Source organism: Rousettus aegyptiacus, unplaced genomic scaffold (assembly GCF_014176215.1).
Source record: "Rousettus aegyptiacus isolate mRouAeg1 unplaced genomic scaffold, mRouAeg1.p scaffold_m13_p_16, whole genome shotgun sequence".
NCBI classification, from domain to species: Eukaryota; Metazoa; Chordata; class Mammalia; order Chiroptera; family Pteropodidae; genus Rousettus; species Rousettus aegyptiacus.
Genome location: NW_023416291.1, coordinates 582,842 through 608,866, shown reverse-complemented (window position 1 = coordinate 608,866; position 26,025 = coordinate 582,842). Strand labels below are relative to the sequence as shown.

Below are 26,025 nucleotides of genomic sequence, written 5' to 3'. Positions count from 1 at the left end.
GGCTCCTGAGGCCCTGGCCGGTCTGGGTCCATCAGTGTGTGGTGGCAGCTAGAAACGGGCCAGTCGGCAGAGGCACCAGCGGCGGAGGGGGGGCTGGGCTCAGGCTCGGGGAGAGCGGAACGCGGCCCCAGTAACTGCCCCGGGCGCCGACTGTAAACCCATAGTGCGGGGACCCATCCGCTAGTGTGAGCCCCAAACAGACCAGGACGGAGAGCGGGGTCACGGCCGTCGCTGGCAGCCCACCAGGAGAGAGCGGGCCTGACCTGGGGGAGGACGAGGCTCCCCAAGGGCCACAACTGTCCTCGAAATGGAACCGTGATGGGGTGGGCCGCCACACGGCCATGCTTGCTGCTGACTTCGCCAGTGGCCCCCAGGTGGGGTGAGCACTGCCCCACCTCACTGCCGGACACCGAGACAACCCCGCCAGCGGCTCTGCCCGCTGGGCACCCGTGCTGGACGGGCCCGTGGCTGCTTTCGGCGGGCCGGGGCCCCATTCACGTGCCGTGGCCCACACCCCTGGAAAGCACCGCCGGCCACCCTCTGCTCACGGGGAGAGGGTCGTGGGCGGGGCGGGATGGGACGCGGGTGGGGACGGGGGAATTGTGGGTAGCTCCCGGATGCCACCTCCCGCAGCAGCGACGCCCTGGCCCCTCCCGTCCCGTCCCGTACCTGCGGCAGCGGCCCGGCCGGCTTGGTCAGGATGCCGCCCACGTACACCACGTTGGGCAGCGTGGGCCGCGGGAACTCCAGCGCCACGTCGGTGCAGAGCAGCCACAGGCTGGAGCCCTGCACCAGGTCGGGCATGGAGGTGGCGGGCAGCAGCCGGTGCTTGCGCATGATGTGCTCGTACTTGGGCAGCACGAGCAGGCTGACCCCGAGCCGGGACACCAGGTACACGCCCGCGTTCTTCATGCGCTGCAGTAGGCTCATGCGGTCGGTCAGCAGCGAGTTGAACTCGGGCACGTAGGCCAGCGGCGCGGGCGCGCCCACCTCGGCGGGGTACCAGAGGCCGGTGGAGAACACGGCGTACTGCACGCCCAGGACGTGGGCCATCACGAAGCCGCACATGTCATTGGGGTCCACCAGCAGCAGGTCGAAGCGCTCGCGCAGCAGCGCGCGCACCAGCCCGCGGTCGGCCAGCATCATGTCGCAGTTGCGGGCGTAGTGGTCCAGGATGTCCAGCAGCTCCAGCGCCGTGGGCCTGCCCGAGAAGATGCTGCGCATCTTGGCCTGCAGGAAGGCGTCCGAGGCGGAGCTGTTGAAGACGCCGGGGTAGCGGTGCAGGCCGTAGCTGGGGGACGGCGCCAGGTCGCGGCCCTCGGACAGCAGGAACACGGCGCGGTGGCCGCGCTCGTGCAGGGCCTCTGCCAGCGTCCTGAAGATGTACATGTGGCTCTCAAACATGATGGGCGGCACGATGACTATCTTGGCGGCCCGGGCCATCCCCACGGCGCCGCACAGGAGCACGAGGTACGGCGTGCAGGACCTCATGGCTGCAATGACAGCACAGCACACTGGGCACCCGCCCCCGTCCCGAGTGCCCGGGGGTGACCGCCTCCCCCGAGGACGTCTTTGCAAGGGCCCCGAAACCCGTGACTTCCCAGGTACAGACCCGTCTGCTCGGCACCTGGGACCTGAAGTGAAGCTCAGCGGTGTCGAGCAGCAGGCACCTGCCTCGCACCTGCCCGGCTCCAACAGCCTGGGGCACCATGTACCACACCCACTGACTGAAGAACCTCCTCACGAGTGGCAGCTGTGACGCCCATGGCACATTCGTCCATCTTCCAGTGGACGTGAGCAGCAGCCCCAGGAGGCCCAGCCACACTGGGCGCCCGGGTCTGGCAGCCTGTCTCCTATTTAAATCATCTTGCCTTAGCTGCAACATTCCCATTTATGACCAAAGAAAGACTGTTCTAGAAAATTCTCTCAAGCGGTGCTTCCACAGAGGGGGCATCTTCCACAGGACACGTGTCTGCCTTTTACGCACGTGCCTTCGAGTCCCCTGGCAGCCTCCATTCCTGGCCAGAATGGAGCCTTTTAAGAGCAAAGTTCCAAGAGGGCCAAGTGCCCTCAGTGACTGCTCATGGGCGAAGCGGCTGACAGTGGGCATGTCCCACGCCTCATGTCCTGTGCTGCACCTGCATGCAGCTCAGGAGGTGGCTGCACACCTTGTCAGGTCACCCAGCCCTTCACGCTAACAGATGACGGACAACAGAGTCATCCACCGTCCTTTTTATAAGTACCCAACCAGTGGGCGCACATTAGTGTGCGCCGTCCCCACCTTCCCTAACGTGATGTGAGCTTACCGAGTATAATAAATTATCCTCCAAACAGACAGACGGTCTGCACAGCAGCTGCCCGCGCGAGCTGGACACGTCTGCTTTAAGGCACAGCTCAAAACAGACTGATGTGCGTGCCCCCAAATACCTACTTTCACACACTGTCCTGCATTAACCATCCTATTTGGACAAATCCCCACCATTTAAAAACGCAGTTTTAACAATTATACCTTCTCAACATCAAACACGGCAAACAACCTAAAAAGAAAAAAGAAAAAAAAAGGAATCAGTAGCAGACAAATGCTAGATGAAACCATAAACCACATTACATATTCTGGTGGTTTTTCCCTCTCATTACAAGGACATTTTCAAACCATTCATAGATGAGTTGACACTGTACCATTAAGAGGAAACTGAAATAACACATATTATAAACACCTTTAAAAATACACACACACACAAATGTTGCTTGCATATGAGAGCCTTAAACAATAAATGTGGAGAAAATGCAATCTTCATAGCAATGAAGTGAGTTTATGTTCTGATCCCAAGGTCGGCGGCTGGAGGGAGCAAGTCGCCGGCCTCGGGGCCCGTCCTGGCCTCCGTCCCCTGGGGCGGCCTCCCTGACGGTCTCTGCCGCCACGTTCGTCCAACTCCCAGGAAGAAGACACGTTATGAATCGCAGGATTGAAATTTATGCAAAAGCAGTTATTTCAGCAGCTCTGTCACCGCCATGATTGACCCCGCCTGTCACCGCCCGCATGTCCGAGAAGACACACCGGACGACGGGCGCTGCGGGGTCACCGGCGGGGTGTGCACGGCGGGGTGCACGCGGGGTCGGGGAGTGTGGGAACGCTGCGAACCTAAAACTGCTCTGGAAAATAAAATTGATTAATTTGAGAAACTGTAAAGTGACCTGAAAAAAAACTTAAATGAATGAAAAGAAACGAAACTCCACTATACAGAAGAATGCATCAAATGCACTATAAATGGAGCTGAATGAAAAGCGACAGCCCTGGAAAACACCCCGCAGCACACGTGACAGGCACCTCGTTCCCACGGCGGCTCCGCGACGTCACCCTTCAGGGCGGGAGAAGACGGCCCTGCGTGCAAATTCCGGGCGGGGCTCGGCTCCCACGGCCGGAGGTGGCGGCATCGCGTCCCTCGGCCACACGGCGCGGGCACCCCGCCGTCGCGTCAGAGGATGTTTGCTGGCACGGAAGGACATTCGGGATTTACCAACGCCTGGGAACGAGGCTACCAAATATCATACACAGCGTGTGCCCATGTGAAAAAGATGTACGTGTACACATGGAGGAGTGACGGGCTCCGAAAAGGGCGGTTTCTCCTGCACCCTTAGTGTGACTTCCGAGGGATTTTTATTTAACTTTTTAAAAAGTAATTGACATGTTATTCCCCTCTTAATAAAAATAACAAGTATTACTTTGAAATAGTAGATGACGGAAAAGATTGCATTTGCAATAACCAAAAAGTGCACTAAAATTAACCAGAAGTGTATTCGTTGACTACAGTACGTACACAAGCCTTTCGCAGGAATAACCCTACCCGTAGAGAGACACTATCATTTTACTGGGGACGATGTTCTGATGGCCCCTCCTTCCTGTATCACCTGTGGCTGAAAGATCTTGCTCAAAACTTGTCCAGGTGGCTTGTTTTGCTTAGTTTGGAATATGACCCAATTGTCCTCATGTTTGCTCATTAGAACAAACATGCAGGAAGAGGAAATAGAATTCTGAAAAGGAAAGAGCAGTGAGTTGGGACACAAGGTAGATACGAAAACATAGTTTTAAGCATAAATAAAACCCTATGGAACTGGTCCAAGGTGGTGATCAAAATCAGTGGTCAGGTCAGTGGCCTGTGAGAATTCCTTGGACTGATACAAGAGCGGTGAGGGGCCACCAGCAGGTGCTGGAGGGACTTCCTCCACACGGAGTGTTAAAAACGGCTCTACAGTCACAAAGTTTACTTTAGACTTTCTCTAAATAAATCCAATTTAAAAAAATTAAAGCCATTAGTGGTGTCATGCTTTTAAATGATCTCTTGAAAGAGAAGAAAGTTTTGAGCATCAAGGCAAGTAAAATACCATCGTTACAAATATATTGGGTTTGAACACACAGTCTGGACATGTCACTGGAATTCGCAACACCCGGAATGGGAGCTCCAGGGTGGACAGCGAGCACGGGCGTGTCCCCCGTACCCCAAAGACCAGACGGGAGAGGGCCGGCGTGAGGAAACGGGGTGTGGGCGAGCCTCAGCATGGAAGGCATTTCTCACAAACACTGAGACGAGCTCGTGGGAGACATGAGCGGAGGCCGTGGGGGCACAGCGCCCCGCCATCTTCCCCGGCACCCCCCACACACACCGCTGCTGCCCCCGCCAGCAATGCTGCAGACCAGTCTCCACATGGGGCGGGGGCCGCCCACAGAGCGGCCAGCACGGAGACTTAGGGGTGTGTGGTCTGGCCCCCTGCGGGAAGGAGCTCGACACGTTGAAATGCACGTCCCGAGAATGTCTGTCCCCGTGAGACCAACGACAGAACAACCAAAAAGCTTTTCTGGAAAAGAGCGAAGCTTAGAAACAGTCGAAAACGCTAAACAATTGCCAGCGAAGCCTGAGGACATCTCTGCAAAGAGAGAAAACACCAGAGCACGAGGGTCGCAGACGAAAGGGACCAGTGTTCCGACCGACGTTCAGCCGGGAGAGAGAAAAGCAAAATCGAAGCGGAAACCGCCAGAGCCCGTCTCCGCGGGGTGAGGGGCCTCGCCACGGGCCCGGACTGCGGGGGGCCGGGCGGGGACACTGCGCTCACCGGGTGTTCCGCACGGGGGCCTCCCGGGTGTGTCCAGCCACCGGCCACGTCGCCTCTCCCCCCGGCCCCACCCGGCGGCGCGGGCGGCGCGTCCGAGCTGGCTCTGCCTGGACGTTCCTGCAGAGCCCTAGGCCGAGGTCGCCCCTGCACCTCGGCTCCGCGGGGGCTTCCCGTGGCATCGCTCAGTCTCCAGCTCGCTTCCCCCACCCTGCCAGGTCTCTGCCGGGCGGCTGGAGCGTGCCCGTCCCCTGCCCGCCATGCCTGGCCACGCAGGGAGGGCGGCCACCTCGCTCGCCCTCGCGCGCAGTCTGGGAGTACAGTGCTGCGCCTGCCCCGGCCGGGTGGCGGCCTGGGTGGGCATGAACACCAAGCCCCCGGGGGCCCGGGCACTCGGGACAGCGCGGAGCCCGGCCCACGCCCGCGGCCCTGCGCGGACACGTCTCAGCGTCCCGCTGCACACCGCCGGCGCTCCTGGGCCGGGGCCCCCCCATCCTGCGCGGGACGTTGGGGCGCGTCAGCACGCCCGTCCTCACTCAGCGCAACTACACGGATTATAACTTAGCTTGAAATCGGCGCATTGGTGAAGTGTCGTCAACGTCGGTTTAGGTAGATCACTAAAATAAACATCGGTGCATTCTACATTTTGGGGTTTGGGACATGTTCTGGTAACCGACAACTGTCGTTTGAGGTGGCTCACATTTCAAGTGGTTTAAATTGCAAAGATAACACCATTTTTAACAGCGCTATGACGAGGGCCCGACAACGAACAGGAAAAAAGTGTATGACGAGCACTTGTGAGCCCGCCTCCCCCGGGAGCCCCTGACACTCAGGCCGGGCCCCTGGCGCGCATCCTCGTGCACGGTCTCCACACCGCCACTCTGCGACCTGCTGAGTGTGCATCTGAGGTTGACGTGAGTCGGTTCAAAGACATAGTTAAGATTCGGATCGTGGATGCTGAGGAAAGAATTAAGGAAACTCAGACTCACCTCGATTTTCCCCTGCACCTTACAGAGCGTCTCCACTGGGAAGACAGAATCCATGGGGCCACTGTTAAAAGGCAGCCTGACTGGGAGTCTGGGGTGGCGCCCCACGTCACTCACTGCCAGCGGGCCCTCTGGGGGTGCAGGAGGGCGCACCGGGCAGGCGGGGCTCAGAAAACCGCGGGGCAGAGCGCCTGTGAGCTCAGGTTACAAGGACTAGCCAGGGGCGTGCTACCAGGAAGCATTTTGACATCTAAACTGAATTTGGTCCCTGGGGTGACAGACAGCTTCGTCAATGAGAACACCGCTCCGGCTCTACTTGATGTGGCCGGCGGCGGCTCCCAAACCTCAGCAAGCGTTGGGATCACCGGAAGAGCCGTCCACACAGCCTGCTGGGCCCGACCTTGGGGTTCTGATCCCACAGACTGGCAAGGGGCCCGAGACTTCACACTTCAACAAATTTCCAGAGACGCGATGCTACATTTTGAGAGTCTGTGACAGGGGTAAAAGTGGGCACCCTTAAAAAGTGCGATTTTCCTTTCTGGTGCAGAGAACAGCGGCATTACAACACTTTCGATCTTCATCGCGTACCTGGCCGTAAAGCGTGGTCTCCAGGCACCGCGTTGCGTGGCTGGCATCTAGCAAACAATGCGAAATTCTTTCCGCTCCGAGCTCACCCTTCAGCGGGTGAGGGACGGTCACACGTCACGGGGCCGGGACTGTGCGAGGCTTTGCGTTCTCACCGGCGTGAGCTTGCTTAAGACAACGATGTTCGAGGCACGGTTTAAAGTGTTTCGTGAGGACTTTCTGTGACTCGGTTTCCTGGGATTTTAACTGGTGGCGTGGGGGAGTCGGGATCTGATTTCCGCCCCCTCCCCCGGCGACGCAGGCTCTCTGCCAGGTCGGCCCCGCACCCCAGCCCGGACGCGGAGTCCGCCCTGTGAAGGCCGCCGCGGGAGGGTGTCGGCCCGAGCCCGGCCATGGTGCCGTCGGGCCTCGAGCTCCGAGCCGGGAGCGCCTGCCCGAGCGCAAAGCTCGGCCCGGAGCGGGGCCGACCTGGCCGAGGAATGGGGAGGACAGAAGAGTGGCCCAGGGGACGGAGGTGGCAGGAGGCAGCGAGGTGCGGCCTGCGGGCACCGGGGGCTCCTCTCCGGGCTGGGAGGGGCCGGGGCGGAGGGCGGTGGACAGCTGCCGACCGCGCCACGCCTGGCGAGAACCGCGGCTCCAGCACGAGTCCCCCAGGGGCCCTACGACCCCCGGAAGTGACGGAGGCGGGCGTCCCGCCGGGGCTGGGCCAGTGGCCGGCTGCCGGACGCAGCTCGGGGCGGAACCAAGGGGAAGCGGAGCCCCTGTGAGAGAGACCTGTAAACTACGAACGCCTGCGTGTGACATTTCTCCATCCCTCGGGGAGTCAGGTGTTCCCAAGACAAAGCCAGGGTGAGCCGTGAGCCGTGACCGTTTCCCCAGCAAGCCTCCCGCGGGGCCGCGCGGGGCCCGTGCCGGCAGCCCGGAGGCCGCAGCGCCCGCATGTTGCAGAGCTGGGCCCAGCTCCTCGCAGCGGCCTCCCGCGGGGCCGCGCCAGCCTCCCGGAGGCCACGGAGCAGAGTGGACGCGTCCGCGCCCCGTCCCCGGGCCCCCCCCCCCCCGCACCCCGTCCGACCCCCATGTCTTCTCCCGCCAGCTCCCCTCCCTCCCGCGTTAGCCCCTTGAGTGTATGTTCTCGCAAACGCCCCCGAATATTCCCCAAACCAGGAGCAAAGAGTCTGTGACCAGCATCGGTATTCCCTAACACAGCTTCACCCTTGACCTCATCCAGGAGAGTCCTTGGTTCCCACTGGCAGGGCAGGAAAACCCGTCCGACCAGTTCCCCAGGCCCTGCTCCCGCCGCTGTGACACAAGTGACCAGCAGTTCAGGGCCCAATGCAAAGCCATGGAAAGCACCAGCTCTGCCCGCAGCAGGGCCCTTGGGTGGGGGCTGGGGCACCGTCCGGCCCGGAGCGGGAGGTGCCGGCGCCACACGGCCACTCGCCCCGCGGCCGGCGGACGCCGCGTCCTGCCCGGGCCCTCCCGTCTGCACAGCGAGAGGGGTGACGGGAAGAGGGACCGCCTGCCACGAGGCCTTCGTCCTCAGCCGGGAAGCTGGGGACGTCGGGCGGGTGTGACCGCACGCCGAATCCGGGGCTCGGGGTGCCCAGCTCGTGTTTGCCTGAAGGGACTAGGAAAATCTCAATTTGCAAAACAGATTAATCAAAACAGGGTTTCCTTTTCAAAGGAAAGTGGACCTTGGCCTTGCTTTAAGTAGCAAAGGCCCTGGGTACATTCGAAATGTGACACACTATACGCTCACTGTTCATGCTTTTTTTACCATAAAATATTTCAAATACAAAGAAAACTATAAAGATTAATGTGACAAACGTTTGTACACCCATCATCCATATTTACCAGTGTTAATTTTTGCCCATTTTTTTTCCTACAGATATTTTGAAAATTTGAGATTCTAAAATATGGTTCATTTATAAAAGCTGAATGTTTACACAATTTTTCAGGAACACATTACAGAAGACACAGCATATTTGCACACTTAATTCTACTTTCTTCTTAAGAATTGTTTTAAATTCACAGGGACTGGGGTGACCAGTGACACCAGACGTCTCGCTGGCCAGAGGGTCAGGCCTACGGCCCACGCGACAGCTGCAAAATCGTGACTCTGCGTCTTGAGAACATTTCAAATGTTAAACTTCTTCAGAACAATTGAAAAGTACAAAGTAATTTTACTCAAATTTTGTGTTAACGATACTCTAAAATCAAGCAACTCTCGACCAAATCGGTTGCAACGTAAGCCGATCGAGCGGCCCGGAGCAGGTGTGTTTGTCCAGGTCACGTCGAGGGGGACTGACTCTGCCTTCGAAACAGAACCCATGTGGTGACCACCTCGGCTAACGACTCAGTAAGCAGCACCGAGCTCTGAGCAAAACACAGAGTCTCCGAGACGCCCAGAGGACACGCGCTGTCCGCCTCACCCAAGCGTCCACATGCTCACACACGCCCCGGCCGGAGCGGGCGCTGACCTGGCCACCCGGGGGCCCTGCCGTTCGGGGTCTGCACTCACTGCTAAATGCTGTCCGAAGCGCGGCCCTCAGGCCACGCCGACATCAACTCGGCATCCGTCGCCTCTGTACAGCAGCGACGACCAGGTCAGTGCTGCTGACCACTCAACCTGGACCTGTCAGAAGTCCGGCCTGGGGCCACAGGCAAGGTCGGGCCGCCCGCCAGAGGGAGCCGGCTCGGGGCACACGGCGCCCAGCTCCACCCCGAACGGGCTGACGACAGTGCGCGGCTAGAGGATTTCCGGCGGGGAGCAGCATCACAGGTCAGAAGCCACACGCGCGAAGGACTTCGCCTTAGAAATGCCGAACATCTCAGCTCGTTTCACTCGTAGAGAACCTCCGCGGCTGTCCTGAACGCCTGTGGCGCTGTGAGCGCCGTGCAAGCCCGCGACCCGTGCATTCTGAAACCAGCCCGAACGAGGAGGGGCGGCAGGTGCCGTTCTGACGACCCCGCGGTGCTCCTCACGACCAGTTACGGGACACCGCGCGCCGCGTGTGCTTGGCGGCTGGCTTCCTAACCTGCTCATGTGCGTAAACATTTTCTCAAAATGCCCTCTAATCACAGAGTCGAAAGGTCACGCGCATATTAAAATAGAAATCTAACCTTGGATATTTATCTCTAAAACGAAGCGTGATTTCACCCGGAAGAAGTGCCGAGGTAAAAGGCAGGCGCCCTCGGCGCCTCTGCGCTAGGCAGCTGCTCGCCGTCCCCCACGCCACGCAGCTCGTGACCGCTCTCCACTCCGCTGACCGCAGCCCCCAGGACCCAGAAGTACCTCCCAAGTCATCAGGTGTTAAATTACATTTCATCGTTTTAGTATCACCTGGCTCGGTTTTTGCTTTTGTTTTCAGATTCTTTTAAAAGGAATCACCTTCATTCTCATCAGCTTACCTACGAAACCAGAACTCACAATACCAAGAATCCTTGAAACAAGACATTAAAAGTGTGTGTGATCTGATTACCAGGTGCTCTTAAAAACAGCGTGCACACAGCCAATCCGTCCAGGCTGGAGGCAGGTGGCCTGTCCTACAGAACCTGCCACCTCCCCGAGGCCGTCTCCCCGAGGACTGTGCCCCGAGACTCTCTGCTCCCTGCAGGATCTGCACTTGCCCTATACTACTGGCTCTTCCTGGAGGCAAGGTCACACGCTCATCTTAAATCATCCTTTCTGCACCCTCCCCAAACCCTGCGAGAAGCTATGGTCTCTTCGGATGTCCCAGTCATCAAAGCCAGCTGGCACCAACTGGCCTCGGCCTGGGAGCCTCCTGGCACTGAGCTGGACAGCTGCCCGGTCCCCACGGGGGCCCCTCCTGGAGGGCTTCGCTCCTCGGTGTAGATGGCTAAAGGAACCAAGTTCTGGGTCCAGGGTCCCAGAGTCAGGGGCAGGGGCAGACAGCCCAACACCGGCACCTCCCGGCCCCTCCTGTCCTCTGGCCTTGGGCGCTTGCTCCTGTCCTTTCCCGCCCGTCCCTCTGCCCTGCTCTGACACTGGGGACCCCTGGCCCTCCTTCCCCTCCCCCGTCCTACCTGCCCGGGAAGATCACCCGCCCCTCCCCACAGCTCCTGTGTGCTGGACACCGCTCGGTCCGCCCGCCCATCCGCCCGCCCGGCCCGGGCCTCTGCTCAGCAGCCCTGTGTGACTGTCCAGCAGACCCTGGCCTCCCGGTGGCGCTTACAACCGCTCACATCCCCAGTCCAGAACGGAACTGCCACCCTCAGCCCCTGTCTCGCCCTCCTGTGCCACCGGCCACTCGCCAGCCACCTGGTGCCGGAGAGCCCACCCCCCGGACACCCGTGTGACCAGACCCTGTCTCCAGGCCACTGTGAGCGCTCGGGGAAAGGCCCTCGCCCTCGTGGGACAAAGTCCCCAGGCCCCTCGACACCGCCGGGCCAGCTCCTGTCCCTCAGAGCCAGCCCGGGCCGCGGGAGGGGTGTCTGTTCTCCGCACGGCTCCTTCGCTGAAAACGACCTTAATCGAAAATGGCCCCTGGGCCTGCCTGCAGCCCACGGCACCGCCGCACAGTGGGCCTTTCGGGTGGCCGTCTCCGGGCCTCCGTCCTCCCCAGCCTTCTCTGGACCGGGCTGCCCTCAGCACCCGCTGGGGGCCACACACCTCTCTGCCAGCACTCACGGACACCCGCCTCGGCCGCACGTTCGCCAGAGGAGGGAATGAATGTCTGTCGAGTGCCCCGAACGAGCCGGAAATGGCCAGCACTGTTTGCCAGCCTCCGATGAACTGCTTCGTTCCAAATGGTTTCATGATGTGGTGGTCCTCACGGGCCTAATGCAAAGTGACGCCGAAACGACGGACCCCCCCACCGCCCCAGGAAGGCCATGCCTGGCTCCCCACTCACACCCCCAGGAACCCCATGCCTGGCTCCCCTCCCCCCCCCACGAAGGCCATGCCTGGCTCCCTGTGCCCCCCCCCCCACCGCCACGAAGGCCATGCCTGGCTCCCCACTCACACCCCCCAGGAGGCCATGCCTGGCTCCCGGAGTGGGCGGGTGTGCTGGCGTGACAGACGGCCAGTGCCGGCCCGTGGCAGAGAGCGGCGTGGAAGTTGCCGGGGCCACGCCGCCCCCAGCCAGCCGGGCCTGCCGCAAGGGCAGTAAGCAGCTTTTAGGGATGTGTTCATTGCTCAGGAAAGCAAAGATTTTTCTAGAAGACTGAACTGACTGAAAGTAAGGCAGCTTCTAGAGAGCTCACACACAAAATCGTCTATGGGAAAACAAAACGGGTTTCAGCCGCTCCACACAGTGGCCGCCCTTCCAGAGCCTCGGCCGTTGGGCTGGCGATCCGGCCAGAGAGAGCAGAGCACAGCCAGCACCCGCCACCTGCCCGCAGCCCCCCGCGCAGGCCACGGGAGCGGGCCCGGCAGAGGGCAGCTGGCAGCAGAGGAGGGCCCAGGACGACCGCAGGAGGCCCCGTGCGTCCGCGGCCGTCCCGGGGCGTCGCGGGTGGCTGAGACCCCGCAGCAGTGGACATCACCCCATGGCCTCCCGAACCCGCTCTCCCGGGGCGCCCCGCAAACATCACCTCACGTCCTTGACAAGAACGTGTGTCAGCTTCAGACATGGCCTGCGCCCTGTGGCCTCCCCTGAGTTTCAGCAGTTACCGGGGTCAGGGGTCAGCTGTGAGGAAAACATGCTTATGTGACTGAGCGGAGCCCAGCGGGTGTCCGAGGAGTTCCCGCGGGACCTCACGGGTTCTCACCCCCGGCTGCACTCCTGCAATCTGGCAGCAGCCCGGTGGCGCCCGGCGGCACCCAGTGGGCACCCGGGCAGCAGTGCTTGCCAAGGGGCCCACGAAGCTCTGCACAGCGGTCTGAGAACTGAGTCGTTGTCCCCTCCCTTGTCATCAGTACTGAGACGCTGACTACGCTAGTACCAGAGACACTGAAATTCAAGACGAACTGGCGAACTCTTTGCACACACAGGAGCAGGTTCTACAAAAATATCTGTTGTAAGTGTCTTTACTGTCATGGGCATCAGCGGAACCGGTGCACGTCTGGACCCGGAGGAGCCGGAAGCCCCTCTCGCTCAGCGCCAGGCCCGCAGCAGCGGCCCCCCCTTCCCCGCTCCCCGCCACCCGCCCCGCGCACCCCGGGTCTGCCCGAGCCCCACGGCGGCGTTGGCGGCGGGGACGAGGTGGGCGCGCGGCTCGGCGCGCAGGGGACGCGCTCTGGCCTGTCCGGACACGGCTGCGGCGGGACGGCGCCGAGCCGGGTCCCCAGCGGGGCGCAGGCCCGTCACGAGGTCGTCGTCTGTCACTCCCGGCGGGCGCTCCCGCCGCCCCGCCGGCCCCGCGCCCGTCGCCGGCGTCCCCGGCGCATGGCCCGGGGCAGGGAGGTCGCCTCCGCCACCTCGCGGCGTCCCGTCCCCGTCCCCGCACCGCCCGGGGCAGGGAGGTCGCCTCCGCCACCTCGCGGCGCCCCGGCCCCGGCCCCGCACCGCCCGGGGGAGGGAGGTCGCCTCCCCGCCCCGCGCGCCGCTCACCTCCGCCTCGCTCGCCGGCTGTCGCCTCCGCGGAGCAGGTGTCGCCACCTGCGGGGGGCGGGGGGCCGCACGGGACGTCAGCGCAGGACGGCTGGGTCGCCCCGTGCCCGCGCCCCGGCCCCGCTGCTCCGCGGACGCCGCGCGCGCCCTGCGGCCGGCCGGGCGCACGTGGCCCCGCCCCGCGGGGGGCCGGGGGAGGGGCCGGGCGGAGGGGCCCGCGGCTCGGCCCCCCCCACTCCCCCGCCCCCGGCGCCCCAGCCCGGCGCCCCGCGACCCGCCCACCCGCGCCGCGGAACGGAAGTCGCGGCGGCCGCGGCTCCGGGCCCAGGACGCGCGGTGCGGTCCCCGCGGGCGGGACGGGCCAGCCGCGCGCCGTCCTGTGCCGGTCAGGGACCCGAATGTCACAACCGCAGGGAAGAGTTCCCGGCCCAAGGACGTTACCGGTCCCTGGGTTTATTTCTTATTTAATTCACTAGGGGGGGAAAAAAAACTAGAAATAGACACGAAACATACCGATACCAGTCCCACAAGGGGGACCCTGAGCGCTCACTTTAAAGCTCTGTCCCGCCGGCTGCCAGGCTTCAGGCAGTAACTGCTGAATCCACTGCAGGCTGCTGCTGATGCACTGTAAATTCTTGGTTTAAAAAAAAAATATATATTAGAAATTAAGCAAAAATTTAATTTATGAAAATCTTTCGAAAATTTGTGTCCCGTTCCTTTGCTTAATAAATCTACTTACACTTTTAATAATTTTGGTTACGCGATGGTACACGTCGTTAGCTTACTCAATAATTCTTCTCAAGCAATAATATTTTTACAATTAGAAAAATGTCGAGGAAACTTTGCTCCCTAATCCTAGTCACTGATAACTTAAATCTTTTAAAATAATGTCCAAAACTTGATGATGAACCGTGCTCAGAGTCGGGTGCAGGACACGCGGAATCAGCCGACCGCGGCAGGAGGTCGCACCTGGAAGGCTGGTGGGTGGCCGTGCTGGATTCTCGCGGCCCCGCGTGGAGGGTGCGCTGGGCTGCCGGCCGGATGAGCTGGGACGGCGGGCGGCGGGCGGGCAGGGACTCCCGGGCCGGCCGAGGCGGTGCAGCCTCCTCCTCATGCGTCACTAGCACAGCCTGCACACTGGTCCGCAACGTCCCTGGGAAGGAAGCAGGAGCCTCACCGCATGTCACAATTGCAGCACCCTAACTCATCTGGCCTGGCACGGTGCAAGCCCCGGGCGACACCGACCGGCTCTGACAGTGCAGCACCGGGGGCCACCGCCTTCCGCGTCCACGGACGGACGCTGATCCTCACCGCCCTCGGGAGCGGCTTCGGGCCCACCCTGACGCTCGAGTTCCCTGCCCGTGTCCCCCCACTGGTGCCTCGGTCTGCGCTCCCAAAGCCGTCCCCACGCCGCACACCAGCCGGCACCCACCGGCGAGGTCCAAGACGCCCCCGAACCCACGACTCTTCCTTAGGATTCTACTCGCACCTTTCAACATGACAGACTAACGAAGCAATGAGGGACCGGCCCTGGCAGGCCCACGCGAGCGGTATTTTGTGACTCATTGCGTGCGGTTATCTTACAATCTGGTCCTTAAACAGTCACTTTCTCCGGTGAGGCTCTAGCTTCCAGGTGAAACTCTGAGGCGTATGTTTGTCCGTGAGTGTGAGGCTGAAGGCCAAGGTCTGCAGAGAAAGTCTGTTTCTGTACAAACAGCAGACAATAGGCCCCGAGGACTTTGCCCGGGCCCGGACCTCCCGCTGCGCTCCCTGTGCGTTCCCCGTGTGCGGCTCTGCCCCGAGCGAGGCTCCGAGGCTCCGTACTCCGGCCCTTCGTCATTCACTGCCTCTGGGGCTTCCGTGTGATACACTACGGAGCGGTAACGAACTGTCTGAAAAGGCCGTCCCATGAAAAGGGCACGGCAGGCGGAGATACGCCCCGCCGGCGACCGCGACGGCATGGCCGCGAGGGGCGGTCCCGTGTGGGACGGCGGCCGGGGGTCTCGCTCTAACACAGACAGACGCGGACCACTTCGTAAATCCTGCTTCGAATACGAAGGCCAGAAGACGCCCCTAGTCACACCGGCCGAGTCCCTACCCTTCCTTACCAGGGACAACCCCCCTCCCGGCCAATCGTCCCCGGACTGTCTCGTTAAACACCTCCCTGCCTTTAAGACGGACCCTGCGGGTCGGAACCCCGGGCCAGGCTGACCGAGCGGACGGCGTTTACGGGACACAGGAGGAACAGGGTGCTGCAGGTGCGCGCCTCCACGCCGCCGGCTCTCGGTGCTGAACGGAAATTCACGACCGATAAAATGTAAAGGGAAAATACACAACAATTAGAAACAGGGGAATTCGGGAACGAGGTAAACACCTTCCAGCGATGGAATGAGGACGGAAACAGACCAGGAGCCGAGAGGCGGCCAGGGCCAGGGGCACGGCTCTGGGGCCAGGCGCGGACGGCGGCCTCGGGGCTGAAGGTGCCCATAGCAACAGACCCAGGGGAACGCCGGGCCTGTCACTCCCTGGCCTCACGTCTCTGACGCTGTCCCTTTGTGTGCGGCAGCTGGCTGCTTCTAGCCGCTGGACCGTGGCCACAGTGAAGGGATTTCTCATGTGTCGTGAGCACCCCAGATGGAGCTGGTCACGCCAAGCTGCTCACAGGGACGTTACCCTGGGTGGGATGACTCCAGGGCGTCAGGTGAAGGCACTGAGGACGGGTTCTTCATGCAGTGGCCACAAGGATGCGTGGGGACCCAGAGCGGGCACTCAGGCCGGGCGCTGGCCGCCCGAGCGGCTGGACCTCGGACCAGTCACCAGCCACCGCCCCGAGGCCAGGCCTTGGAGTGCGGCCGAAAAGCCTGGATGTGCCGGGGAAGGGCGGTCACAGGCACGTGGACCGGACGAGAGGGGCCGGGAGACGGCGCGAGCTGGACCCAAAGACGCACGGGGCGCTGAGGGCGGCGAGCGCCTCGTGATCAGTGCCGACTTCACAGAGTTGCCCGGTGGAGACCGTAACACACGCGTCATGAGGGAACGGCATCTACTACACGCCAAAACGAAGAGTTCCCTCCGCGTGTGTCACGCAAAAACGTGCCCCAGAGAAGTTCGAGCGTGAAGGAGGGAATAGAAATCTGTGGAGAGGAATCGGTAGGGCCGACGGAGGTTCTGGGCAGTGCGCCCCGGAAGCGAGGACACCGGGCGGCGAGTTCGCTCAGTGATTCCCGTCACCGGCGTTTCGGAAGAAAGGCGCGGCGGGAAACGGCAGCGAAGCGCATCCCGCGGCGAGCGGGGACCCTCGCGCCGGCCTTCGCCCTGCGCCGCACCGTGTCTGCCGCCCCCCAAAGGAGAGACGGCGGCCTCGGCCATCAGACCCTGAGCGGACCTGGGAAAACCCCACCCTCTCAGGCCCCAGCCAGAGCCACCGTCAGAAGCGCATGCAGAAGTGCGTATTTTAGACGAGGCCCCGTCTCCCTCCCGGAGCCCACGACCCAGCCGTCCTTCCCTGAGTGCAGCAGACCCCCGCAGAGTGCCCGCCGGTGTCCTGCACTCCTGTGAAGCACGGGATGGCAGCAGACGCGGCCCGCGCTCTGACAGCCCGACGCGGAACGGCATTCGGTGGAAAGCGAGAAAACGTGGTGTGGGCCCCAGCGGGCAGCCGTGTACCAACGGGCTCCGTCTCGGGCCAGATGCTCCCCGCTACGTGAGGCACGGATGAGGGGAACCGGTGTGGGGTGCCCGGGGCCTCCCTGCCATTTCAACAAGCCTCCTACAAACCTAAAACTGTTCCAACATTGCAAAATTATTAAAAATAAAAGCTGCCGGTTTTACTTTGCTCATCGGCCAGATTTCACAGTCAATCGCTTTGCTGCCCCGGGTGACAGACGAGGGGACTGAGCTCCTGGGCCGTGAGCGCCGGGTCCCCGGGGCCTGCCGTCAAGCCCTGCACCCTCTCCCCGCCGAAATGCCAGGCGTGGCGCAAGCGGTCTCCCACTCAACTGCCACTGGCCTTTGCAACCCGGCCTCGGTTGCATTTCCTGGGAAAGGACTTCCTCCTCTGTCCTTCCTGCAGACCCCAAGGCCAAAGCAGAACAGGCGAGCGCCGGGGGCCGCGCGGCCACGTTGGCCAACGCCTGGCCCGTTGCCCAACCACGGGGCAGGAAGTCCCGGGCGCCAGCACAGAGCCGGGGCCCTTTCAAAAGCCCCGATGCAAGCCCAGGGCGGCTCTGTTGTTTGTCTTTCGACTGCTGGTTGCTGATCAAACGCCCACCGTCCGCACTCCGGGCTGCGTGTGGAGCCTGCGTTTGGCTCGCGGTGGCGGAAACCCACACTCGCTGGGATTCCGGGACACGCGGGAGGGGCGTGCGGCAAGGGGCCCCAAGCCCAGGCAAACACGGGGGGAACCCACGCGCTCACGGCCTTCTCTCGCACACGCTCATCACGTTCACCCACTCACCACTGAGCACATTCTCTCCACACGCAGATGGGACGCTGGTCTCTGCCCTCAGGCAGCTCGCAGGTTACCGAGGGGGGTGGGAGAGGAGGAGGCAGGAAGGGCGACCCTGGGTGGAGGGAGCGGGGAGCCGGCGGGGCCCGAGGCGGCCTTTCTGAGAGAACGACGTCTGAGCAGAATTTGATGGCTAACGTATTTCAAGCGAACCGGAGCCGCCGTTGGAGCGTGCTCTCTACGGGAAGAGGGACTTTGGTTTCTATGGTCCCCGTCGCAGCTTTGCGCCTGGAACGGTCCCTGGTCATCACGGGCTCGAAACCGCGTGTGAAGCGGACGGATAAACGAAGGGTGGCTTCGCGCCCAAAAAGGTGCCCACGATTCCCGAGGCGGCCGCAGCACGTCGAGACCCTGGTGACGCCGGTTTCCGCATGACTTCAGGGGCAGCGAGAGGCCACATGATTCAGTACGGGACCGGAGTCCCAGAAGGCTCGTGTTTCCACGGGGGCCGTGAAGCGTTTTAGAAAATAGGAAGGCCCTAAACACGAGAACAAATGACTCCCAACGCCAGCGTGCAGTTAGGGGGAAACCGCTTCTCCCGCTAAACGCCCCCCGCGCCCCACGCACACACCCCCCACGTGGCCCGCGTGGCCCGCTGGGCCCGGCCGCGGCCGGTGCAAGGCCGGCGCTGGAAGGGACGTCCGCTCAGCACTGCGGCTTGGGTCAGCCGCAGCGACCCACAGGCGGGATGGGCACGCCGCTGTCACGGAGCCGCGGGGGCGCGGACGGCCCCGGACCCCCGCGGCGTGTCCCTCCCCCTGCGCCCGCACGCCGCACGGGCCTGGCCGTGTGGCATGTGTGACTGTCACCGGGTGACAGCCGGGAGCCAGAGCCGCGCTGCTCAGCAGCCCGTCCCCAACTCCGCCGCCTCCGCGCTGTGTCCCGAGAACCACGCCTGCGCCGAGGGCGCCGCGGCCCCGGGAGCAAGGCCACACGTCCCCGTCCCCGGGGTGGGTCGGCCAGCCCCCCGCGCGGCCCCCCAGTCTGCTCGCCTGTCCGTCGTCACTGCACCAGCTGGCTGGGCCCGCCTGCGCGCTGCCAGCCCCCTCCGCCAGGCCGCGGGGCCGGCCGAGGCCCGTCTCGGGCCGCGAGCGCGCTTAGCGTTTTTGATGGAGCCGTGAGGGCCATGTCACATCGCGTCGGTCTTCGGGGGTCGACGTGACGATTCGATGCCCGCGCACGGGGCGAGATGCCGCCCGCTGCCTGGGTGACGTCGCCACCGGCGTGGTCACGGACCTCCCTCGTGACGGGCGCCGCGAGGGTCTCCCTCGGCGAGTCCCAACCGCCCAGCACGGCGTCGGCACCACGCGGTACGGACGCCCCGGGACACGCACATGTCACACCGGGCGTCTGGCCTTTGACCCCTGCGCCCGCTGCCCCACGGCGAGCAGACGCCCCACCCGCGACCACGACCCACAGCCCCGCGCTCGCGCTCTGGCTTATTTCACGGGCATTAAACGTCGGCGACTCTCCCCTGGGACGTCACGTGCACCCAGGCTCTGAGCCACCGTGCGGGGGACATGGGGCGCCTCCGGCCCCGGCCGACCGCGGGGACCAGGGGTCAAGTCCTGACCGCTTGGTCTCACGTGAGCCGACCTAAGTGTCGGGGTGAACCCCTGCGAACGCGACGGGCCGCAGGAGAACGCTCGGCGAGGCCCTGAAATCGCCCCCGTGCCCGGCGGGGCGGCGTCCGGCGGGCCGGCGCCCGCGACGGACGGGAGAAGCCGCTACCCTTCTGAAGCCAGGTGCGTCCTAAAGGGACCACCTGGGGAAAACCACGTCCCTCCTGAGAACAGGTTAAGCAAATCCAAACAAATTGGCCGGGTTCTGCTCCCTCCACGCGGCTTCTTGGTGTGCGGCAGCCCCGCCCCGCTGCGTGGACCTCGGCGCCCGCCCGCCCGGGCCTCCCCGCGGGCGAAGCTTCCCGAAGGCTTTCTGTGCGCAGGACGCCAGCCCGGGAGTCGGGGCCGAGCCCGTGCGGGCGCTGGGAGGCCGGGTGCGCAGAGCCCTGGCCGTGAGGCCCCCGGGGCTCCGCGTGTCGGAGGAGCGAACAGGAGCCGCATGACGGGCCGCGAGGTGAGGTGCAGGCGGGGCCGAGGGCAGCTCGCTGCCCTGGATGAAAAGCTGAGCCTCCGGAAATCTCTGGGCGGTCACGTCGTCCGCTGGCCAGCACGGTGACAACCCCGTTCTCAGACGTGGAGGAGGGTGAGCGCACGCAGGGGCTCGGCCCGGCCTGCGGAAGAGGCAGCTCTGCGGCCCCGCGGGCGTGGGGGCTGCCAGCCGTGGCCGTGCAGGCACCCGGGGCGGGCTGCTCTGGGCCGGGCCTCGCCGCCCGCGTCACGCCCGCACCCCGGGGCTCGGCGGCTGCACCGCTGGTCGCGGCAAGACCTCTGCACCCCGGGCCCCTGTGCGCCTACTCGCAGAGGTCAGTATGTGTCCTTCCTGCAGAGGCCGAGACCCCGGCATCACGGGCCGTTGGGGGAGGGCGCCCAGGCCGGCCGTGCCTCGCTCGCACCAGCGCCCAGGAGTCGGGGTCACAGGTGGAGGCGCAGGTGTGCCGGGCGGCCCTGGCCCCGGCCCACGTTCGCCTCTGCTCGCCGCGACTTCTCTTGTAAGCCGTCCCGTCTGTGAGTTCAGCTCAGGGAGACGCTGAGTTACCTGCTGCGGCTGGCGAAAGGCTCCGCGCGCACGCGGTGGAGGAGCAGCGGTCGCCCCGGGGGGCCCCGCGCCCCTGGCCTCCGGGCCCAGCCGCCCGGCCACGCTGCCGCACCCCACGGGGGGCTCGGCGGGGGCCGCGCGATGACTCAGCACGCTCCTACGCTGTGCGGGGACAATCGGGCTGTGTCGCAGTGAGACGTCCGTTTGTCCGGCTCCGGCTCCCCATCAATGCGCCTTTGTGAGCAGCACGCGCGGGCCCAGCCCCCGCAGAGCAGGACGTGCCCCCGGCGGCCGCGCAGGGGCCCGGGGCCCAGCACAGCGGCCGCGGAAGCGCGAGCCTGGTCCCCTGCCCGTGTGCTCCCTGCTAGTTTTTCATTGAATTGGCACTTAAATTATACTTTTTATTACTTTTCACCCACCCGGTTTCGGGGTGCAGGCTCTGGGTCCCGTGATTACTTTTGCCGATGAAACGCCACCCTCACGCGAGGCCACGGGGAGGCGGGGAGCTGCGGGCACCTCGGGGCCGGCTGGCCTCGGGCGTGGCCGACACAAGGCGTGTCTCCAGAGGGCCCTCCCCGCGTGGCCACTGGACGGAATGAACAAGCGTCCACCGCGGTGATCGGACGGAAGTCTTTGGAGTGACTGGCCAGGCCAGACGGGTGAGTCGGGGACCCGAGCCACGCTGGGGCGTTTACTGCAAAGCTCACGCTCTGCTGAAGACGTGACCCCCACGGCAATGACGGGGTCCTCCGTGCCTCCTCCCCTCTCCACCGGCTTCCAGCAAAGTCAGACTCGCAGGGAATCATTCCATCTGTGCATGAGGCGACAGGAACTTCCGTAGCGGGAGAGAAGTCCCCCAGGTCAGCCAGCCGGGTCTAGCGCACGTGCTGGCCATGTGCCGTGCACGCTGGCCGGGCAGACGGCTCAGACGGCCCCACCCGCGACGCCCGCGACGCCTGCAGCATGGTCCCCAGCAGAGGCCGTGACCAGCGCCCACGTGGAGGGGAGGCCGGCTGCCTGGCAACCCTGGCGGCCTCCGCCAAGCGTGGCGGGGGCCCTTCCCTGCAGCTTTGCACGGCCCGAGGACTTAATCGTGTCCAACGAGATGTAAGCTCTGTGTAGAATTTTCCAGAAGTCCCCTTGTGCTTTCCTGCTTTTCAGTCTTGTTTTGGGGCTGCCCTGGACATGACACCAGGTGCATCGGGGACCACGAGGTGACCTTGAAAAGGAATATGCACCGTGACAGACGAGAAGGAGGAGCCTGGGTCCCGATGGCACTGCGGACTCGCTCTGCTGCCCAGGCCCGGGCCGTTCTCCATGAAATAAAGATGAGCTCCATCCGTTTAAGCCACTGTGTTGTTCTCTTGGCTTTGCTTTTCCTGTTATACGCAGCAGAACAAGATTCATAAATGACTCCATCTGCCTGGTAAATATCAAGAATGTACACTGGAAGTTTGATATTTATTGGTTACATGGCATAAATACCACATAAGATAAACATGACTTATTATGCAAATAAACCTAGTTGATTTCCTGGTCTAAAAGAAAAAAATAAACCCCAAAAAACTGGCCATTCTCCTTTATCGCCTGGATCCCAAAGCAAAGCATCATTTTCCAACATCATGCTTGCAAATGTCTAAAGAACAGAGTCACTGAAAGTATGTCTAGGAAAATCTGAGCATGGTTCAAGTAACAACAATTTTCCTAACTCAGTGCACTAATGTGCTAAAATTATTTAGGCAAATTTGTGGAAATATTTATTTCTGTTCATGGGCCTTATGAAATAATGAACCATGTGATGCTAATTAAACACGAAGATGGGGCTGGGATTTTGCATTTTAAGTTAGACATGTCGCGTGGGTTTTTATGAAGACCGACGTCACGATCCACCTTCACGTTTTAGCAGACTGGCACATCACGGCTTGAAAAAGTCAGAACTTTGCCTCCTGCAGACACACGGCTTCACGGGGTCCCCATGGAACAGGGTCCCCGCTTCACCCCTGCCCCTCCGTCCTCTCTGGGACAGGACGGGCCGGGCCGGGCAGAACCTGCAGGCGCCTTTGTCCGAGGGGCGCGGCTGGCCGGCCATCATGCCGTGTCCCGTCCACGGCCTCTGTGACCACGCGCTTGTCTGGAACGAGTGTCCAGAGGAACCGGCCCTGGGGAATGCGCACACCTCCCCGCGCCCGCCTCGTTCTCGCCGGCCCGTTCCGTGAGAGCCTGGGCGGGAAATGGCTGGGCTGAGGGCCGGCTTTGCTTCGCCTGATAAGCTGAGACAACGCTTAAGGAGCAGCCCCTACGTGAGGGGTCAAGGCACACACGCCCAGCTTCGGAACAAGGAAGGCCCGCGGGCCTCGGCTGACAGGCTGGCCACTTCGTTTCGATGTCTTATTTGTAGGGTTGTGTTCTCACTCTGAGTTGCTTGCTGTTTGTTAAAAATTGTTATTTTTAAATCAATGTACTCTTACATTTTTCAACGTGGTACAAACATTTCATACTATATTTCTAAATGAACGACAGCTGAGTTGACCAAGCCCCGTAGACGTGGGAGAAGCGAAGTGACATTTGTCGGCTGCCAACCGTCTACCAGCTGCTGGACAAATGCTGACATAACTTAGCTCATTTAGTGGGAGACGGCTTTAGTCTGAAAAGTTCTAGAAAACGCGGAGGAGGGAGCGGGCTGGCCACACGGCTCGGCCACTCTGGGAGGCCCGATGCTCCTGGCCACAGCCCCCCCCCCAGCCAGCTCATCCCCCAGATCCCAGCCGGTGCGGGCGGAGCCCCGACTTCCACCCCCGTGGCCGCCGCTCTGTGCAGCGCTGAACCGCTGGGTTCTCGCCGTCCCCTAGAGAGGAGCCCACGGCCTGACCAGCCGCCCACCGGTTCCCTCGTCCTCGGGGCCGGCTTGGAACGCTACCCCTAAGGGCCTCCCACGGACAAGGGCTCAGCCTTCACCAGCTCCGTGCCCTGTGCTCCAGGGACCTCCAGGCCAGTCCCCGGGCGACAATGTGCCATTGTGGACGCCCCACAGGGCATGAAAGCCGCAGTGTGCTCACTGCGCTCAAAGGCTCCTCGGGACAACAGCGTCACTTGTGCGCAGCCTGCCCGGGTCCTAAGGACCATTATGGAGACGTTGCAGATCCTTTCACGACGCCCCAGGCAGAGAGCACAGTAAATTTTTTTTTTTCAAATCACAGAAAGCCTCGGCATCGACGCTACGCTTGGAACGTTATAAAAATGAACACAATCTGGTTTTGAAAGACACTAAACACACGTTTCCTCTATGGGCATAAGGAATATGTGAGCATCGTTCACAATGGAAGCCGCAAAAGGGAACGTCGCCGAGCCAGGGGAGGAAACGGTGTGCGGCTGGGGATGAGGCCGGGGGGCCGAGCGGAGCGGAGAAAACGACTTGGGGGTGCCGCACCCCCCGAGTGAGGAGTGCCTGAGAAACGAGCCCAGTCGTCACGGAGTGGTTTCCCCCCAACACGAGGGCATCCGGACATCACGTCGCCTCGGAACTCAGTCGGTCACTGGTGGAGAAAGGGGGGGCGCTTTGCCTCGTCCTCGTTGGCATAACGAGAAGCAGGAGGCAGCTCTCCCTGCTGGGTCGCCGTCGGCGGTAGGTGGATTCTAAGTTCCTCCCCGTGGTCCCGGCTCCTGCGTGATCCGCGAGGAGGGCGGAGTGGGCATGTGACATGTGACGGGATGTCACGCCGGTGATCAGGGGACCGTAACAGTCTCTGCAGCCACGTGGACGCTTGGGAAAGGGCCCGGGCGGGCCGAGCACCTGTCCCCATGGGGCCCTGCGGCCGGCAGGGCAGACTGTCCGCAGCTTCCGGTCCAGGCGGGCAGCGTCTGGAGCAGCCACCGGCGTGGGGAGGACAGGTGGGGGATTCGGAAAAGGGGAGTGGACAGCGGGAGCCCCAATCCGAACCTCTGCCGACCCCAGAACCAGGTGCAGACGGCGAGGCCGGTCACGCCTCAGACACATGTACCTCTCGGCCAGTGGCTCTCGGACCCTCACCTCGGATGGCTCGTTTTCCTTCCAAACTGTTCCAAGTACACTCTGGGCGGCGGCTGGCGAGTCGGCACCGTGTGGAGCGTGGGGCCCGGGGGCTGAGCGCGTTGCTCGCCATCTCGATGCTTTTGTCCTCACAGATCACGGCGACTCCCCTCCGTCCTGACAAAGGGCCTCACCTCTAGCCTGGTTTGCCCCGGGCCGGTGACTCAAAGAGAGCACAACATTTAAAGAAAAGTCACAAAAAAAGAGAGTTAAATTTGTAAAAATTCTGACCCGTTAGAGATAAACTACAGTAGAGTGGAAGGGAATTGAACGGCCGTGGGCAAAACGCTGGCGAATCGCCTGGCGGGGCGGCTCCTGGGTGTGGGGGAGCCGAGCCAGCGCCCCGCACGCAGCCGGTCGGGGCCCACAGGCCTGCTGGGCGGGTGTCGCCGGCGCCGTTTTATCCCAAACTCGTCCCTGTTCTACAATTTACAGTATGACAAACACGCTTCGGCTTGCGTGTCTGTGACAAGAGAAAAACAACAATGTTAAAAATAATAATAATAGATTACAACACGCGAGAATTAAATGGCAGGCGTGAGGGACGCAGAGCTGAGCGGCAGGTGCGCACGGACCCATAAGTAAATTAGAATTTCCAAATGAAAAATGGCTCAAGTTATGCTTTGAAATGAGGAGCTGTTCGATGATGAGTACGGTCTTGATGGAAATTCTAGAAGAATCGAGTCGAATGTGTTTTGAGACTAATAATATAACCTTAAAGCCTCATGTCAATTTTGCCACTGGAGGGCGCCGTAAGCCAGCTAACACTTCAAACCCTGGCTTGTTACTTGGCAGCGGTCGTTTGGAGACGTGCAGAGAGCGTAAGCCTAGCGGTGAGCGGGACGGGCTCGCCGGGCAGGTGCTTCCTGCCCCCCAGGCAGCCCCCTCACCCGTCGGGGCTGGGAGGACGCCGGTGACCCTGGGCTGTCGGGCAGGCGAGACTCGCTCGGTCTCAACACGGGGAACTGGAGGATGCTCCTTAAAGGCACGAATTTGTACGGGGTGAGATTTAACCTAATCCGTGTTTGCAGATGGACGGAGGGTCTTACAGGTGTCAGCATTTACCTCCACATTGCAAGAGAAAGAACCTTCTCGGGGGTCCAGGTCTCCGATAGAGGCCTGGGTCAGGCGGTGGCCGGGGAAGGCACAGAAGGCCCGTCGGTCACCGCAAACATAAAAGCCCGTGGCCTGCCCTCCCTACTCCAATCACTGTGTTTGGTAACTGAAAACTTGGAGACTGACTACGCTTTAGGAATCACGTGCTCAGATTAAAAAGGTAGAAAAGCCCCTGGAACATGACCGGCCTTGGTCTTCAGCTCGGGACACGCCTGGCCCCTCGGTAGTGGACCCGGGGCTCCGAGGGGGGGAGGGGTGACGCCTGTTCACGTCCACCCCCATCTCCACCTCACACTCCACCGTCACACACACGGGGCTCCAGAGCAGGCCACCCCTAAACCCGCCACCTTGGCGTCCTGATTATCCTGCGTGGATTACAGGCTCTGTAACAATGGCCGACAGGAGGTGCGCTGAGCAGAAAGGCCAGCGCACCCCCTCCTGCTGTTAATCCCCAGGGCACCCCCGGCATGCTCAGAAACAAGGAGG

The 26,025-nt window shown here is 62.3% G+C and overlaps 1 protein-coding gene across 1 annotated transcript in view; it reads right to left on the bottom strand.

Annotated features, from left to right (window-relative positions):
* The window catches only part of UGT8 (UDP glycosyltransferase 8), a 29,335-nt gene extending 16,031 nt beyond the window's left edge, over window positions 1–13,304 (bottom strand). Inside the window, exons 1-3 of the mRNA XM_016144798.2 lie at window positions 13,193–13,304; window positions 2,510–2,537; window positions 670–1,493 (exon numbers count right to left, since the gene is read on the bottom strand). Coding sequence (XP_016000284.2) covers window positions 670–1,491 — 822 coding nt within the window. The 5' untranslated portion in view covers window positions 1,492–1,493; window positions 2,510–2,537; window positions 13,193–13,304. The remainder of the gene's footprint in view (window positions 1–669; window positions 1,494–2,509; window positions 2,538–13,192) is intronic.
* Window positions 13,305–26,025: the final 12,721 nt, after the last annotated feature.